We start from the raw sequence: 19,577 nt of genomic DNA, 5'->3' as shown, positions 1-19,577 counted from the left end.
TTCCGTCCCTGGGAAGCCTTTCCAGCACTCCTGAACGGAGGCCCGGCTGTCCTGCTCTGGAGGCAGTCAGGTGTCGCTTAGCTTTATACCCACTGGCCTGGCTAAACATTACTTCAGATTATTGGGTAAAAAGCATTATAACCAGAGGATACAAAATCCCCTTCATTTCAACACCACCTCTACAAAGAAAATTTCCAGACGTGCCACCCCGTCTGCGAAAACTAGCAGCTGTAGAAATTTCAAAGCTGCTCGAAAACAGAGTCATCCAACCAGTCCCGGCGGACCAAAGAGGATTCGGAACTTACTCAAGGTTCTTTTTAGTTCCAAAAAAGACAGGGGACTGGAGACCGATCTTAGATCTCAGCCATCTCAACAACTTCGTGAAGAAGGAAAAGTTCCGGATGGTCACGCTTCATTCGATCCTTCCATTCTTACAGAAGGGCGATTGGATGTGCTCTATAGATCTCAGACGCGTACTACCACATCAAAATGGCCAGACCGTCCAGAGATCACCTGCGCTTCTGGCTGGGGGCCAGTCACTTTCAGTTTCGAGCTCTGCCCTTTGGACTCACCTCAGCCCCCAGGGTATTCACCAAATGCATGGCAGTAGTTGCGGCTCACTTGAGACGGCAAGGATTCCGGGTGTTTCCCTATCTGGACGACTGGCTCATCACCACCACCACCGACCGTCGACTATTGCAAGCCAGAGACTATACAATCGGCCTTTGTTCCCACTTAGGGATATCCATAAACTTCGAAAAGTCTTGCTTATCGCCCTCACAGTGTATTTCCTTCATCGGAGCAGATCTAAATACACAATCGACACTACTAAAACTCCCCCCAGTAAGAGCTTCAACGCTCAAACAGCAGGTCCTACTTCTTCTAGTCAGCAAGAAAGCCCTGACCAAACTGGTGTTAAAAGTGCTGGGACTGATGGCAGCCGCATTAATTGCAGTCCCTATGGGAAGGTTACACATGAGGATTCTTCAATGGCTGCTCTTTGCGCAGTGGTCGTTCCAACACCTACCCCTAACGCACAAGATCAGGATAACAGAATCTTGCAGACGGGACCTCTCATGGTGGGTGCGCGACCAGAACCTCACAGTGGGTCGTCTGTTCGTTCTACCCATTCCAGCAGCCACAATAACCACGGACGCTTCCCTGATAGGGTGGGGGGGGGGCCTTTTTCAGTGAAGAACAGTCCAAGGAGAATGGTCCAGCAACGGAGTACACTCTACATATAAATGTTCTGGAGTTGAGGGTGGTGTTCCTAGCGTTGCAATACTTCAAGCCCTCTTACCTCTAGGGACAGTAGCAGTTCAGACAGACAACATGTCTGTAGTCTGGTACATAAACAAGCAAGGGGGAACCAGGTCTTACCCGTTATGCAGAGAGGCCATGAGAATTTGGCAATGGGCAGAGTCCACGGGTCGCTTTCTGATAGCAACGCACATCCCGGGGTCATCCAACGTCATTGCGGACAGGTTGAGCAGAGCCATCCTGTTACCTCACGAGTGGTCCCTGAATTCACAGACGGCGGAAAAGATCTTCCGCTAATGGGGCCAGCCTTGCTGCGATCTGTTTGCTTCCCCATTGAATGCAAAATGCAGAAGCTACTTTGCCCTTCTACCCCCTCTGGGGGATGTCCCCAGGGACGCACTGATACACGATTGGCCCCCGGGTCTCCTATATGCATTCCCACCTACTCCATTGATTCCCAGATTTCTACAGAAAGCCAGGAGCCTGGAAAAGGACTATAATACTCATAGCCCCATTCTGGCCTCGTCAAATATGGTTTCCCTTTCTTCGAGCTCATCAAATAGAGGAACCGTGGATTCTGGACCCAGTGCCAGACCTGCTGACACCCGTCTCTACAGTCCCTCAAACTAGCAGCTTGGCTGCTCCGCTTCCCTGCCTAGCCAGGTCTCATCTACTCCTTCCGTCAGTTCAACACATCCTAGTTGCTTCTCATAAAGCCTCTACTACTAAGCTCTATACGAGTAAGTGGAAACGCTTTGTATATTGGGCATCTAGTCAAAACTTAGATCCCTTGGTAGCTCCTTTACATAAAATTTTAGAATTCTTATCCATCCTTTTTCACGAAGGAGCTCCTACTTCCACTCTAAGAGTACAGTGGGCGGCCATATCAAACTTCCATATTGGTGAGGGAGGTTCTTCCATTATGTCTCACAGGCTTTGTAAAGCCTTTTTGAAAGGAACCTTCCATCTTAGACCGCCTGTCAGAAAACCTTTCTTTCCATGGAGCCTGAATTTGCTGCTGTCGCAACTCATGTTGCCACCTTTTGAACCTGCTTCCTCATGCCTCCTAAAGTTCTTGTCGTGGAAGACGCTGTTTCTCGTCGCCATGACCTCAGCTCGTAGAGTCTCAGAGCTGCAGGCATTATCGGTCAGACCACCTTACCTGATATTCCACCCAGACAGGGTTTCTTTGCATACAAATCCATCTTTCCTTCCAAAAGTATGCTCAGTTACGAATATTAACCAGTCTATAGAACTCCCTACCTTTTTCAAAAAACATACTAACAAACTGGAGTATATGTTGCACAAGTTGGATGTTCACAGGCAGCTAAGATTTTATTTAGACAGGACCAAAGCTTTCAGAAAAATGGATCAACTCTTCGTCGCTTTTGCAGACAATAAAAAGGGCATGGCAATTATTAAACGTACACTATCTAAATGGCTTGCTGACTGTATAACATTTGTATACTCTAAATCAAACCAATCCTTACAAAACAAACCTAAGGCCCATTATACCAGATCCGTTTCCACCTCCTTAGCTCATGCGGCTCGCTTGCCTTTGGACACTATTTGTGCAGCAGCCACGTGGTCTAAACCACATACTTTCATCAGTCATTATAGAGTGGACAAGGTCTCCAAGGATAGGACATCATTTGGTTCCACTGTGCTTAGGAACGTTCTTCCATGAGTCACTCAGGGTCACGGAGCTAGGGACGCTACCCGTGTGTAAGAACAAACTGCGAGTTTGAACACTCTTACATAAAGAAGTTATGTCCTTACCATAACGTTCCATGTAGAGTGTTCATCTCGCCTTTGTTCTTACATCCCCCCCCCCCCCATGTGTTTGGAAGAACTGGTAGGATTAGAGTCTGATCGATGTGTCTTGACCCTTTGCGGGGTATATGGTCCCGTGTGTCATGGGATATATGCTTAGACCATTAGTTATTGCTATGGTGAGAGAGTGTCTATGAATGGCTGAAGAGAGTGTATGCTTCCAGCACCGTAGGTGTTGGATCCTTTCGTCTGGTTTGCTTGCAAACTAGATCTGAGTAATGGCAGGGAGGATTGTGGGATATGGGCTGGTCTCGAGCTTCTCTGAGATTCAGAGCTTTGCAATTCGGCCGACTCGGAGCCGAGGATCGGCTCCGAACCCGTGTGTAAGAACAAAGGCGAGATGAACACTCTACATGGAACGTTACGGTAAGGACATAACTTCTTTTTTTCATCTGTGCGTCTGTGATTTCCAGGTCACTACACTTTTCCGGTATTGTTGTGGGCCCTTTTGGGGGTGAGAGAGAGGTAAAGTTTGCACTGAATCTATCTGCCAGGATGTTGGCAATATCAGTGGGTTCAGTATATTTTGTGCTATTTTGCACTAGCTCAGAGCATATCTGCAAGTTGCCACTTAGATTCTTGACATAGCTAAAGAAGGCTTTGTGGTTATCTTTGCTATTTTTCTTTCGAAGTTAGCCTCGGAGGATTTTATGAGGGACCTTAGTTTCTTACTGATACTGATCAGGGATGTCTTTCCTTCTTGGGATTTGCTTTTTTTCTGAACTAGTTTCCTCCTCCTGTTGTATAGCCTGCTTATGGCAGGGGTCCACCAGACTGGTTTCCTTCTCTTAGGGGAGTGAGTCTTGGTTTTGCTAGGGATGGTATGATCCATGCATCCTTGTAGGTGCTCAGAGTGCATTTGTAAAGGTTCCTGCATCTTGGACACTGTTACCCTTTAGCATGAGGGCTGTCAAACTTACCACCTCTGTCTTAAGTAAGGTGAAGTTTGCTATAGAAAAGTTTTTCACTGTGGTTTCCTTGGTTGGAGGTGGTGTGATGTGGACATCCCCAAGTGATTAGTTTATGGTCTGATCTAACCAGTGACTGTTGAACACTGGTGTGGAACACCTGTCGCCCATATTGGTGATGACCAGGTCTAATATGTTTTTTACCTCTGGTAGGGGAGTTTACCAGCTGATCCAGGGCATTTGAGTTGATAAATTCCAAGAAGCGCTGGACCTGTGAGTTTGTACTTGAGTAGTTTTCCCAGTTAACGGTAGAGTAATTAAAATCGCCTAATATCAAGGTGTTCCGTAGGACCTTCATGTTTTCCAGTGCCTCCAGAAAGGCAGAGTGGTGGTCCTGGGTCATGGAGGGTGATCTGTATCTGAATCTGAGATTTGCCTGATGTTAGTTGCACATGGATGATCTTGGAGGTGGTATGCTGCGCCACTAACCTGGATATGTAGGTATCCTTGATGAATATGGATACACCCCTCCTTTTGTGCTTTGGTCCATGTTCTGTGGCCGAAATGTGTGGTTATGAGTTGTAGCATGGTAGTGCTGGGGTGCTCTGTGGAGCCTTGGACCAAGTTTCAGTTGCTGCACAGACGTCAGTGTTCTCCATACTGAGGAGTGCTTCGAGCCTGTGCATTTTGAGATTTAAACTCCTGTCATTGAGTAGCATAACCCTCATTTTTTATTTCTGCTGTTTACGGAGGTGGGTTTGACTTTTGAGCCTTGCCTAAAAAAGGCACTATGGGGGCAGCAAGAGCCTTGGCCAGTATTCGAAAGCCTAGGGGTGACAGGTGCAAGCCATCTCTTGCGAAGCAGCGAGGCCTGTCGAGCATGTCGTTGCAGGCTGACAGACACTGGATCCCGTTGAATGACACCAGAAGCTTAGCCAATTGTTGAAATTGATAATTTTTTCTGTATACTGCGGTATCATTCTTGGTGAGGGCAGGATGCTACTCTGGGTCAGGGTCGTACCCGCCTGGGCTACATGATCAGTGAGCACTTCCATGTCTCTTTTCATGTAGTCCAGGGAGGTATGTCTCAGGTCATTCACACCAACCTGAACAATGACAGAGTCATATTTGTACTTGTTCTGGGGTTACCTGAGTGCTTGTATTATGTGGCGGATTCTGGCTCCCAACAGGCAGATAACAGTAACCTTCTCCTTGTCCAGCCTAGTGAGTGGGATGTCGGTGTGCCTGACTATAGAGTCGACTATTACTAGTCTGTTAGGTATGTTATTTCGCCTTAAGGGCTGTGATTGTGCGGCACACTGATTTTGTGTTTTATGTGTTGTCTAGTTTGTCACGAGAGGTGCAGGTTTTTTGGGTGTCTGCTTTGGAGGTCTGTGATGCTTTTGCAGGTTTTATTTAGAGCCTCCGAGTATGATTTCAAGTATTTATGTGCATTTTTTTGCCAGTGCTGGTTTAGTATGTCTATGTGAGGCTGGAGGTGTGGTGCAAGTGTTAACCTTCTCATGACTGACTGTTCCAGTCCTGGGTGAAGAGAGCTTAGCCTCCAATTTAGCTATATAATTGCATCTCTCGCATATGCTAATGTTTTGTGGTAGGAGGAGAGGGTTGTGTGTGTGCAGGAGGCAGTTGTAACATTGCCTCAGGATACCCAGGTTCACCAGCTGCACTGGAGAGTATACCTGAAATTGACCTTTCATCATGCCTAAATAGTAGGGTGAGCTGCTTAGTTGCTTGGTTGGTGAGGGGTGAGTAATGAACCTTGCCCTGCTGGGCAATCGAGTGTTGGGGTATGTTAGTGCTTGCTATTAGGTCTGAGCAAGTGCTGGACTGTAGGATGCTTTTTAAGTGCTTAGGTTGAGAGTTAGACTACTTTCAATAGAAAAACCGAAGAGGAGACTTGGTGGAGCCGGGATAAATTTAGCCCTAGCTAACAGGTGCTGCCCAGCCATGCAAAACCGTGCAAACATGGTTTTTACAGCAGGGAAATGAAAGAGAGAGAAATTAGCCCAAAATGACTTATAAACTACTAACTTCTGGGCTGGAACCACTCCTCTAGGGACCGATGGCTGCTCAAAGCTCCCTCTCTCAGGTGAACAGAGAAACCTCCCTCTATCCAAGTAAGGTATGGGCAAATCAGAAAATTGTAACACAGCCCTGAATTCAGCACTAGCCTGAAAACTGGACTATGTTAGCTTAGAAAGGTGGGAAACAAGGAAAAAAAACAATTTTTAAAGATAAGGCAAAAACAGTAAACAATACATTTAAAACAGCTTTAAACTACTACAAACAGTAAAAAATACACTTAAAACAGCTTTAGATGACTACAAGCAATCAGAAAAGGCTTTTAAACAAATTACCCAATTAACCAGTAAAAAAATCTCAAAACTGAGCCCTGTTCCTTTAGTCTTCAATCAGAAGTTCTAACTGCACACTCCTGCCACTGGGGTGCAGGGGAACCTTCTCCAAAAAAGAAGGCCTGGATTAGTGCTCAAGTTATAGAAACAAAGCTAGATTCAGCAGGCCTGGATCTAGTCTATGCTACAGCAAACAAGGGGCACCAATTTCAGTAAGAAACAGTTCAAATATGCAGGCACCATAAGCCTTTAACCAGAAATTCCCAGCTCAGAGGGGCAGAGTCCAGCCTCTCCTCCCACAAGAGTGCAGACCACGAACCTTCTTAATGTAAAATAACTGGCCTGAAGCCCAAGTGCTTAAACCAGAACTAATGCACTTTTAGAACCTGCCACAACAGTTTACAAAACATAAACTAAAAACAGCTGCACTTTGCCACACAACTCTCTATTTTTGCAAGTGGGGCAAGCTCCCAGACCTCCAGTCTGTGTATATACCAACCTGAGGTCATAAAAGCTCAGAGAAAAGGGCAAAAGTGAATTGCATCTTTTCTGTCCTCACTAAGTCCTGAGGACCTGGAGTACAGCACAGAATGTATGACAACCATTTCTGATAAACTGAAACACCAACTGTAGAAACCAAATGACACTTGTGCATTGAGGTTGCAAGTTTCACCATAGCGTAGGCAATGAACCATAGATCTAATGTCTATTTTCATCTGTTTCAAACACATGAGATCTAACCTCTTTTCTGACTTTAAAGCTTCAGTGGATCCAGAGCTCTGACTCCTCCCCTGCCCATAATTCCCTAGATTCTGCCTCAGATCAGATCTTGTTTGCTACTCAGATGGTACTGACATGTATGAGAGCTCTGTAGCAGTGGGTCATGTACTTTTTTCTTCCTGCTGCTCCTCTCTTATCGTGAGAATGTTCATTCACAATGTTATCGTTTCTTATGCAGTTAAGGTTTCTTTATAGTTAGTATAGGTAAGATAGTTATTCTTGTTAAGCATTTAGGGTAGTTCAGTTACCTTTCTTAGCTAAGGCCTTAGGCCTTTTTTCATGTTGCCATCTTTATTATTCAAAAAGAAAAGGTGTTTAGATAATTTACATGTTCCTTTAAACAGTATTACAGACTGTCAATCCAACTTTGTACTTGACTCTTTTTGCCTTCGGTTTTTGCCATGTTAGAATCTGCAGGGTTTAAAAATTGCTTGGCATGTGGGAACAAACGTTTGTCCCAAGTCCCACACTTCAGTGTGTGTATTGTCTAGGTGCCACACACCTCAGTGAGGATTTGCCATTCTTGTGCAGCATTCAGCACTGGGGCCCTTCAGACCAAAGGAGCTCTTTCTGACAAACAGGGGGCTACCCCTTCATCCTCTTTCCCTTTAAAAAGAGATTGAAACTGAAGGAACAAGAAAAAAACAGAGGAAAAGAAAAAGAGAAGGACGAGGAGAGAAGGAAAGGAGAAAGTCCGTCTCCAAAACTTCCAAAAATAACCATTCCCTAGAACCAATAACCTCAGTCTGTCCTGACCCCAAGGTACCTTGAAGGTCAAATCCGATGACCATTCAGGCCCAGTTTCCTTCTCCACACACCAGTTACCCACCGGGACCAGCGAGTTCTAGACTACAGTTACCAGTGTTGTAAGAACTGAGATGATACTCTCAACCACCTTTGGTGGAATCTTCCATTCGGACATCAAGAAGCTTCATGGAACTCGATGTTGATAGGATGGTAAGGAAGTTCTTGAGTATGCAGATTCAACTTGGGGTTATCCCAATACCACCCCTGGGAAAGCACCAAGTACTGGCCAACTTACCCCTACCTTGCAGGAATCCACACCAACTCGCCCTTCGGGTCTGGTATTATTGGATCCAGCTGGAACCAGAGCACCTTTTTTGGTGCCAGAGCTACTTATGACTTTGCTTCCCTCTCTCTCCATTTCTCAACTCCATTGGCTTTGGATCAACATGAGACTTGAGACTCTGAGCTGAAGCTTCATTGCTGAGTTGTGGGGGTAGGGAGTGAATCAACAAGGAGATTATCGTAGCCGTCTCTTCCCTCTCGAGGCCTTGGCCCTGGATAGCTCAAATCTGAGATTGGCTTTGGGACTGGAGAGAGTCCTTGGTGCTTTTAGCAGCCACGGCCTTTAAGGTTTTGGCAAATACCAAAGGCAGGGTAGCTTCAATTAGTTTGATTACACCCAAACTGCAATCTGTTTCCTCACCTCTTCATCCTGTCAGATAGGGACAGCTGGTACCCTAGGTTTCTGAAAAAGTCTGCTTCATCAGCTCCCCATCTGATTCTGACCCTTCTTGTGTTCACTAGAAGTTACACCCTGAAAATGGATTTACAAATGTAAGCATCTAGACTCTTCCCCAAGATCTTTCACAGAAGATACTGACTTAAAGGAATGGGAACTTTCCCCTCTCTCCCTGTCTGAAAATGTCATGTTCGGTGATATTCTCGAATTAATGAGGCTAAGTGGGTGTTGGTCTTTCCAAGACCCTTCACCGGATGAGTCAGTATTTTTGAGCGGGTGTTGGTCTTCCCAAGACCCTTCACCGGATGAGTCAGTATTTTTCAAAGCTTTTGGTTCTGCACCATCATCCTTAGTGGTACCTCCCGTTGATTAATTTATCTGCATTATTGTTCAACTGGCATGGAAGGAACCTGATGATGTGGAGCAGATCCCTAAGAAAGCCAATCAAATATCTCTGCTGTGGACAGGAAACACCGGATTAAGGGTCCACCAGTAGATGCTATGATGTTGTCAGCAGCCACCAAGAAAGAGCTATTGATAGAATGTTCCTTTGTTCATTCTACTAATAGAGAATCGAGGTCAATGGAGAGATTTGGGGAGCAGGCCTATGCATTAGTGATTTTTACCCTTAGATCACTGAACGATCTAGTTCATTTGACAAGATTCCAGAGTGACTTAACTAAAGAGATTAAGTCCCTCTCAGGTGTACTTTCTGCAGATGTTCAGGAAACACTAGACTCCCAGCTTTCCATACTACAATCTTCCTCTAATGTGACCATGCATTTGCTCTCTAATGCAGTTGGCAGTGCGACTAGAACAGCAGGCACCAGCATTACTGTGCATCACCATACCTGGATGCTGCTTTTTGACTTTGAGGAAAGCTTCGAATAGTCCTTTATTGCCCCTTATGATGGCTCCACATTGTTTTGACCAGAAGTCAAGGATACATTCAGCAGGAGCCAACAAGATGGTAAAACTCCCTCTGAACTGGGAGTACGCTTTTCTGCCCTGCAAAGAATTTTCTGTAGGAATCACAGATCATGGAAAAAGATGTGATTCCGCAAATCGGAGTACTTTCTATGACTCCCAAGGTGACAGCCCTCCCTGTGGCAGAGTGGAAGGTAATTATAATGGATGATGCCCAAGAGGTAGAGGCGGATCACATGACCAAGACTTTTGCTGTCCTTTTTTCCGACCAAGGTTTTCAGCGCTCCTTTACGGTTTCCCGACTGCTACACTTTGGAGGCAAGTTGGGTTGTCTGTCACTGCACCCTCACACCTGGCACAGAATAACTTCAGATTCTTGAGTGCTAAAAATAATATCCATAAACTCTTCAATTCCCTTTTCCCACCCACCTTGGAAAAAGAAGGAATCCCCAATGTTCCACCCAGTCAGTGAGACTTGGCAGCCATAGAAATTTCAAAGCTGCTGGAAAAAAGTCATCCCTCTATTAAGGATGGGCAATTGGATGAGCCCCATAGATCTCCAGGATGGCCTACTATAACATCAAAATAGCATAGCAGTCCAGGAAATTTCTCTGCTTCCATCTGAGAGCCAATCACTACCAATTCTAGGCACTGCCATTTAGTCTCAGTACAGCCCCCAAGGTGTTCACCAAGATCATGGCAGTAGTAGCAGCGCATTGCAACTATGACTATTGGGGATCCAAGTCATCTCAGACCTCAACAATTGGCTCCTCACTGCTTTAACCAAGCAGCTACTACTAACTCACCTGAATCAGGCACTTTAGTTTTTTTTTCTGGACTTAGATGACATTTTGGAAGGCTTACAGATATTCCTGTTATCTAACTCCAACTCAGTATAGAGTTCTTAGGATGCCGCCTAGACACTAAACTGCAGATAGTCATCCTTCTCCAGTCCAGAGCTCTGTCACTTCATCTTATAGCCTTTCATGTACTACATCACCCATCACCACCAGCAAGGCTAGTTCTGCTTCTCTTGGGTCTCTTGGCATCCATAGTGTTAATTCTCCCTTTTGCCAGATACTACATGAAATTATTGCAGTTTTTAGCAGTACAGTGGTGTCATTCCATTCAACCTTTACATTCAAAAATCAAAATTATGCATACCTGCAAAAAAACACTTTACTTGGTGGATAACATACCCAAGTGTAACCGAGGGCTGCCCTTTCCAGGTGGATACACCGATTGCAACAGTGACCAAGGACAAATCCCTTCTAGGGTGAAGGGTATTTCAAAGGGAGAGTGGTCCAAGGTACATGGTCATCACTCAAGGTCAATTTACATACCATTCCCTTGGAGTTGAGAGCAGTCTTCTAGCATTGTGGACATTTCGGAACTTCCACCATAAGGGTCTGATTTCCATACAGACAGACAACATGACAGTGGTATGGTGCATCAGCAAACAAGGAGGAACCAATTCTTGTCCTCTGTGTCAAGAAGTCATGAGAGTCTGGTGATGGCTGATGTCTTCACAGTGCTTTCTGGTAGCACCGCACATCCTGGGGTTATCCAGTGTACTAGCAGACAAATTAAGCAGGGCAGTTTTAATGCCTCGTGAGTGGCCCCACAATCTTATAGTGACACTGGTAATTTCAGTCGCTGGTGTGAACTTTGCTGCAGCCCCTTTGCATCCTATCTGAACAACAAATGCAGCAGGTATTTTTCCCTAATCCCTCCACAGGGACAGTCACAGAAGGATGCTCTGGTCAACATCTGCCCCCCCCCCCCAGGCCTTCTGTATGCCATTCCCCATTACCCATAATAAACAAATTCATACAGAATGCAAGACAGTTCAAGGCCCGGGTCATCCTCCTTGCCCCTTTTTGGTCCTGACAGATATGGTTACCCTACCTATGGCCTTTTCTAGACATCCTCAATGGATGTTGGATCATTATCCAAACCTGCTGACTCACTCATCTGGGCTGCCACCTCTGGACCAGAAGTCCATGAAGCTTAAACGCATGGTTCCTCCAATTTTAACGATGAACAGAGATGTCAGGTTTTCTCCTGCAGTAATCTGTATTCTTTCTGCTTCTCAGAAACAGTCAACTCGGAAAACTTGTCACAGTAAATGGAGGAGATTCTCTCTTTGGGCCTACTGCAAAGGATTGGATCCATTTTCAGCACTGGTTCCATCCGTACTAGAATTTCTGTCTGTCTCTGATAATAATTCCAACTTTGCCACCATCAAAGTATAGTTAGCTGTACTTCCATATTTCTCTATTAGATGCAAAGACATTCTAATTGCTTCACTGAAAATTTCAAAAGCCTTCCTGAAAGGTGCCTTTCTACTAAGATCTCACTTTAGAGAGCCATCCTATCCATGGGACATCACCATTATGCTACAAACTCTGACTCAGATGCCACCATCTGGCATCTGAGTCTGCTACCATTTCAGATCTAAAATTTCTTACATGGAAAACAATTTTTTAGTGCCATCAGCCAGACTATTCTCAGTTATAGGAGCTTTCATGTTACCCCCATATCTAGTGTTTCAAAGAGTTAAAGTTTTTCTTAGAAATAATGTGTACTTTATTCCTGAGGTGGCATCTGAAGTTAATTTAAATCAGTCTATAAAGTTGCCGGTGTTTTTCCAGGGTATTCAAACAAAGGAGAGGACTTGGTGCATATGTTAGATGTACACAGTTAAGAATCTCTATCAACAGTTTAGAAAAGACTATGAATTATTTTCAGTTGCTAAACCAAAGTTGTGGAAGGCAGTTACTTTACCTAGATGGCTTTCAGATTGCATTACATTTGTCTATAATAAGAATTTACCATTTCCGGGAAAACGAAAAGCACATTCAATCAAAGCAGTTTCTACTTCCACAGCATTTGAGAGGTTTATCCATTGATGGCATTCGTGCCACTGCCAACTGGGCCACAGTACACACCTTTTTGTCTCCGTATAAACTGGAGACACATTCCAGATCCCGTTCCTCCTTTGGTTCCACCATACTCAGGAATGTCCTTGCTTGATACCACCCAGTTTGACAGTTTGGATTCTATGCCATGTGTTTGAAATGGACGAAAATAGACCACATTGGATAAGAAAGTTATGTACTTTACCATAATGTTAGAACCTTGTTTCATTTTTGGTCTGGTTCAAACTCCCTCCCTACTGCCCCTTCCAGTCTGTCACCTAGGGCTTTGAGGTGATTGAGTGGATTTTACTCCCTGTATGTGCACAGTCATATGGGACTGTACCTACTATTCCTCAACACTTTGGGACTATCTAAATTAAGGGGTTCATTTTGAAGATTGGTCCTCTTAGGTAGTATGTTCTCATGTACTACAGAAAATTGAGGACAAACTTGATATGAGCATCTGAGGTAGACCCTAAGGAATTATGGGTAGGGGAGGTGTCAGACTTCTGGATCTGATGAAGCTTCAAAGTTGGCGCCAAGGTCGGATCCAACAAAACCCGTACATTTGAACCAGATGAAAATGAGACAACATGGATCTAATGTTATAGTAAATACATAACTTTCATATTTCCCAGTTTAAGCATGAGCACTGCTATTTCTCTGTCAGTTATTGTGTGCAGTGATTATAAAATTTTATTGTATGACTGTCATTTACAGAATTTATATTATATACACAGTGACCGCCGTTCCATAATTTCAGATGAAAAGGCTGGTGGAGCAAGTCTTTTGTGTGGGGGATTGCCTCCAAACCCCCAATGGAGGGGAGAGCCCCTACAGCTCCCATATTTATTGTTTTAATGCCAAGACATCACTTTCTTTTATTTCTTGAGCAAGGTGTCTGTGAAACGTCATGAGTAAAGCATACATATTGTTACTGAAACTGTGTATATAGCTTTGAATTAGATGCTAATGTTTACTAGAAGAATTGTGATAGCTGATTGTAGTGTTAGCATGTTTAATATGTTATCAGTGTTGTTTGTCATAATCTTTTATTTATTTATTTTTTAGAAAGAGAAGATCAGTGATTTTAAAAGTCAGATTGTCAAATACTTAGAAACACTTCTTCACGTGCAACAGCAGGTGAGTATGTTGGAAATATAGGTTGCTTCTCTAGAACTTGACTTGGTTTTGTTAACACTTAAGAAATAAGAGGAGGTAATACTTTGATCTCTTCTCTTTTGAACAAAATTTGAAGTTTGTCTAGTAGATACCACTCCAACTCCAACAAAATGTAGCCATAGTCTCAAAGCTGTATTTTATAGGCAGAAAAGCAGAGACTGAATGCCAGTGGAGATCATAATTCTGTGAAGTAAATGAATCTCAAATGGCTTCAAAGAGGAATTCAGGAAGAAGGGGAATAATGGTATTGCCGTGGCTTTTCTTGGGAAAGGTGGAGAAGTGTTGGCCTCACCTATAAACATTGTTGGAAGAGAGCACTCTGAGAGGCTGTTGAGTCTGGTGCACACATTGTCATTTGAAGAGGCACTGACAGAAGCATCTGGTGGGATTCTTTTCCCTTTTGTAGATGAGGGTTCTGAGGTACTTGGTTGTTTTGAAAACCTGCATGGATATTGCTTTGCATTTACTTTATACATTGCATAGATTGTTTGGGTACTCCTGCAATAATTTTTCTTTAATGTAAATATTCTCCTGAGGGCCTCTGTATTAGTAAAACAAAATCTAAATAAAATATTAAGTAGTTACTGTGAGGCAGTGCTGAAGAAATGGATGAGATCAGTCCATAATTGCTGAAGGTGCAGGTCATTGTTAGTGTGTTGAGATTAGCAAACTTTCAGTGTTGCATAAAAGACATGAGCACAAAAGAATGTGTAGTCCACATATAAGCATAATATTCCTCGGCCTGATTGTGAAAGTCCACAGCTAGGCTGTAAAGGAGACTTTATCCAACAACTGAGTCTTTATTCACTGCACGACCTCTCCTAGCCAAAAAACAGTAGAGTATTTCTTGGTCCATGCAGAGATATTGAAGGAGTTGTGGGAGTTTACCAGCACTGTTTTTGTTTTGTGCTCCTAGTAAAGGTATGTGACTGCATACCCCAGAAAGCTCTCTAAGAAGTAGTGCAGCAGTGCTGGGTCATGTACTGTTTGATCCCTGTATTTGAAGGGTAAATGTTGTTCACTTTAAGTTGAAATGATGGATGTATGACTTCACTGAGGATGTGTCTTTTGTACCTCCTGTTCATGATTTTTGTGGGCAGGATATCCATGTGAAGCTGAGTGTCCACCTTGGAGACATGAGGAGTGCATGTTTGTTTGCAGAGAATGTCATCTTAGACTCAAGTGACCGAGTGGATTGCAACAGAGTATAAAGAGGTTAGGATAAAATTAGCATCTTCAAATAAAGTTTCATTCTTAGTAAAGAGTGCGTCATCTTACAGGTGGAGTAGCTACTTCATGTATAGCAGTTTAAATGTTTTGGGGCCTTTTTAATCATTGGGTGTACAGAAGGGTGCATAGGATCAAGACATTGGCTGATAAAGCGTCATACTGCAGTTTAATGATGAAAGAAAAGTTGTACAACAAAGCTGTTTAATAGTCTGTAACCCTGTCACCACTTATTTATCATAAACTTTAGATAAGTAACAAAAACGATGAAATGCATACAAGCAGCAGAAACAAGGATGTTCTTCATATTGATCACTGCTGCAGTAGCATTGACTATATGGGTATTATCCTGCCAAGGGATATAACAGCCAACTAGCTTCCAAAGCTTCAGGGTACCTTCCACGCACCCAAACTATTAAAGACTGGTTTGGGCGCCAATTTCTTCAGAGCTTTTATGCCATGGGAAGAGTGCTACTTTGGCCTTTTAAGGATTGACAGTCAGGTAACACTGTTCTGTTGCTGGGCGCACAAATTCCCTTTGGAGGGAAAAAAAAACTTTCACATTACTTTTTGTTGTTGTTTCCTATTTTAAAGCTACAGAAGACTGTGTGTATTGACAGTCACATTACTTTAATGTACTTCTAAACGAGAGTGCACTTTTTTAATTTTGTGGTTGAAAAGTTGGCAATTTGTTAAACTATTTTCTATAGAGAAACTGTTTTACATTTTGGAGCTGGGAAAAAGTGGCTGAAGTGCTTTTTAAAGTGTGTTTTTTGTGAGGGGGAGTAACTTTTTTTTAGCAACTTTCCTGTTTTACCAACTGTTGCTGCTAAGCTTCCCCAGGAAACAAGGATCATTTTCAGCTTTACATTAACTGTCAGTCCCACAGTTTAACTTTCTTCCACTCATAAAAACAAGTGTTAACTAAGCAGCCTTTGCCACCATAGAATGCTAGTAATTTGTCTTGGCCAAAAGCTGGTGACTCGGCTATAGCCAAAGCAGGTTCCTTCTGTTTTTTTCCATTTAGCAACATCATCTGTGACTCTCTAGGTCCAGTCAGTGGGCAAGGGAGAGAGACTTGTCAGTTGTGAGAGAAGGAGCAGAAAATGTAGAAAAAGTTCCCTTGCTTATCCAAAATGTTTGTGCCAATCCCTAGGGAAGCTGTTTCGGATAACAGTAGGTCTGTTTGCCCCAACCTTCTTGTCAAAAAGAGACAAAACAAAACATTTAATTTCTTCTGTGTCAATTTCTCTAGATAGGAGTAATTTATTATTAGGCTTGGCACAGAGTCGTTCAAGCTGTTGAATCTTCTTTTAAGGTGGTTTCTGGTAAAAGAAAAAGGGATGCCTCTTTCTCTGAAGAGTTTCAAGATGTCAAATCTTGTAGGGAAATGTGAAGGGACAGAAGCATGTTTTTCTCCTCAGGTTTCTGATTCAGACTTTGAGGATTCACTTTCTCTGAGATTATTTCCAGAATGTGCCAGTGTTTTCAGTGGGAGAACAGTCCCTCAGAAAATACGAGCTGCTGCAGCTGTAATTCCCTAAAACCTACACACACACACACACACACACACACACACACACACACACACACACACACACACACACACACACACACACTGCTTTCAGCACTGGAGGTTTTGAATAGCCTGTGGTTTCTCTGCTAGCCAACCTGCTGCACATAAGAAAAGCATTTGTGTGGAATGTACAGAGTTCTTCAGTCTTTCAAGTTTTTATGCACTCATCCCAGACATTAGCAGCTATAGCTTTGGTTTGAAGCATTTTGCTAATTCTAATCCTTCTCCCTCTGATAAAGGTGATAAAAAGTATTGATAAGTTTGGGGGAAATGTGTATGCTTCTGATTAATTTGATTTTTAGGATTCTGAATTGTCAGGCTCATATGTTAAAGTTTATTCTGACTAATTGTGAACGTATAGGGATGTTTTGGCTGCAGTTTCCTCCTCTAGGAAAAATTTGCTTTGAGTTGTCTAGTTTTGTTCACATGTTCTTTGTGTTACACTGTTGCATTTGGGTAATCTGCTGGCAGGTTTCCCTCAGTCGGCCTGAATAACAAAGTCTTGGGTCCTGCGTCAGTTGCCGTCTCCTCTTCCATGACGTCAGATCATCAGGGCTATAAAACATGCAGCCGACGCCATTTTAACCAGTCTTTCTTGCCTCGCGGTGCCTGAAGCAGTTTGCAAGTGCCGGTCAGCCGACTCCTGAAATTTTCGTTTGAGTTTCAGAACCGAAGTCTTCAAACTAAAGCTAAGTATCCCATTGGGGAAACTTTTTATTACTCCTTACCAATGTCAGTAAAAGTTAATTGTATTACTTGTGGGAAGCAAATACCTCATAAGGATTTTCATTTGTACTGTATTCCTTGCCTAGGCCCTGATCACAACGTGCCTTGCTGTTGGTTCTGTGCTAAATTTAACCAACGCACTATTAAGCATCGGTATATTTTTGCTTCTAAATAGATTGGTTCAAGATTTAACTATCCTGAAATGTCATCTGTTAGCAATCCGACTACCGGAATTCACAAAAAACGCAAGGAAAAAGACAGAGACAGACCGTTGAGGTCCAAAACTGACGAAGCTTCTCCTAAGCCAGTCGCTGGTACTCAGTGAGGTGCTTTCACAGCACCTGATGCCCGCTACTTTTGAGTCACAGGCCTCTACCGAGACCCATTCAGAGTCTGGTATGCTGCAAGATTATGCAAGTATTGAACCTGTGGATGTCTCTCCCTTGGATGGGTCCGGAGCCGCTGAACAGGCACCGGCTTCTGAGGGTGTTTTCAGGCCTCAATATTTGTATATTAAACAAACGCCATCGTCAAAAACAAGGCCAAAACCTACTTCTTTGTCTAAAAAACTGACGCATGAGCTACGTGCTCAGGCCCCTATGCCTAAAAAACAAATTATCAAAATGGCTGAGGATTTAATTATCTTGCTCAGGGGTTCCCAACCCCCCCCCCTTGTAAGAGTCCTAGGCAAGGCACTGATTATGAATCTTCAGATCAGGTTTCCATTTCTTCTGATTCCTCTTCTGATCAGGAATTTTCTGTCCCACCTTATGAGGACTCTGATGCTGAGGAATCCATCCCTTCTGCTTCTCCTGAGGATTACTCTTTTGGAGAGACTTTGCATACTTTAAGGGAACAATTTCATTGGGAGAGTCAGGACTTAGGGATTTTCTTCTTCTTCCTCAGTATAGGCCTTTGGCTATTCCTTCTGTATTCGACATTGTTGATGATGATTTCAGAATCAAGCATGGCTCCTGATTCCCTGCCTCCAGCTCCTAGTAAGCCAGACAGATTACAGGGTTCCTGACTCCCACAAATTTATTTTCAAAAATCCTGCTGCTGACCTTGAAACTGTTTCTCAGGGTTCCAAGGCCTCTACAACCAAAAATCCTACCCCTTCAAATAGAGACTCCAGGGCATTGGATAGATGGGTTAAGAAGGTTTATATGTCTGCAACCTTGGCAATCAGGGCTTTAAACTGCCAGTTTCCTATGCTTAAATATCAACAGCATGTTATGGGCTTACTGAAACAGAAAATGATGTTGATTTCTGATTGTGTGGAAAATAAAGTTACAGGATTTATTGCATTCAGCAGAACAGGTTGGAAAGCATATTTTGCAATGTGGTTTTGAATCCTTGGAGGCCTCTTGCAGGGCCGCCGTGACTGGATCTGTGATAAGAAGGGCATGCTTGGCTCAAGGAGCAAAATCTGCCTGATCATGTTAAAGCTAAATTGTTGGATGCTCCTTTACAGCAGGACAGTCTGTTTGGTAATAAGGCAGAAGAGGTTTTAAAAAAGATGGAAGACAAAGCTAAATCTATGCAAACTGTAAAATATTTCTTGCAAGTGCAGCCACCCAGGTTCAGTAGACACTGGCCTACTAAGAATTGGCCCTTTCCAGTGTCCAACAGAGCCACTCAGGCCAAACCCAGATGCTCCAAAGGCTCCAGGTTTCAGTCACAAGGATCTTACAGGTCAAAACAATGGGGTGCCCCCACCTCCAAATCAAGAGGTAGCAAAGCACCACCCTACAGTAAACAGTCTCAATGACTTTCCTCTGCCATCTCCAAGCGCTTATCTTTTGGCAGCCCTTTTGGGGGGAAAATTAGCACTTCATGCTCAAAATTGGCATTAAATATAGTATCCCAGGGGTACAGATTTCATTTCCACACATTGCCAATTCCAGACAGATGGCCAGATCTGCCACCAAATCAGTGGGCAGAGGCCCAGAAACAAGTCATGTCCCTCATCGATATGGGGGCTATTCAACCAGTTACAGAAAAGGAAAAAGGACAAGGGTTTTATTCAAGACTTTTCTTGGTACCCAGAAAAGACAAATCATGGCGTCGAATTCTGGACTTATCCATTCTAAATACTTTCCTGGACATTCCAAAATTCAAAATGCTGACTTTACAACAGCTACTGCCTATGCTAGGCAAGAATGCCTGGTTGGTAACTCTAGACTTAAGAGGCATACCTGCATATCCCAATCGGGGAATCTTGCAGAAGATGCCTCTGCTTCAAAGCAGGCTTTTTGCATTACCAGTTCTCTGCACTGCCCTTTGGCTTATCTACTGCGTACAGGGTCTTCACAAAGTGTCTGGCGCCAGTAATTGCATTTTGCAGACAAAGAAACATTCAAATTTATCCATATC

At 43.5% G+C, this 19,577-nt stretch overlaps 1 protein-coding gene across 1 annotated transcript in view; it reads left to right on the top strand.

Annotated features, from left to right (window-relative positions):
* The window catches only part of LOC122806764 (sorting nexin-1-like), a 1,692,021-nt gene that overhangs the window by 1,615,679 nt on the left and 56,765 nt on the right, over positions 1-19,577 (top strand). Inside the window, exon 14 of the mRNA XM_044077461.1 lies at positions 13,562-13,633. Coding sequence (XP_043933396.1) covers positions 13,562-13,633 — 72 coding nt within the window. The remainder of the gene's footprint in view (positions 1-13,561; positions 13,634-19,577) is intronic.

This window comes from Protopterus annectens, chromosome 7.part0 (genome assembly GCF_019279795.1).
Source record: "Protopterus annectens isolate FY-2018-M chromosome 7.part0, PAN1.0, whole genome shotgun sequence".
Lineage (NCBI taxonomy): Eukaryota > Metazoa > Chordata > Ceratodontiformes > Protopteridae > Protopterus > Protopterus annectens.
This window is presented reverse-complemented; position numbering and strand designations above follow the sequence as displayed.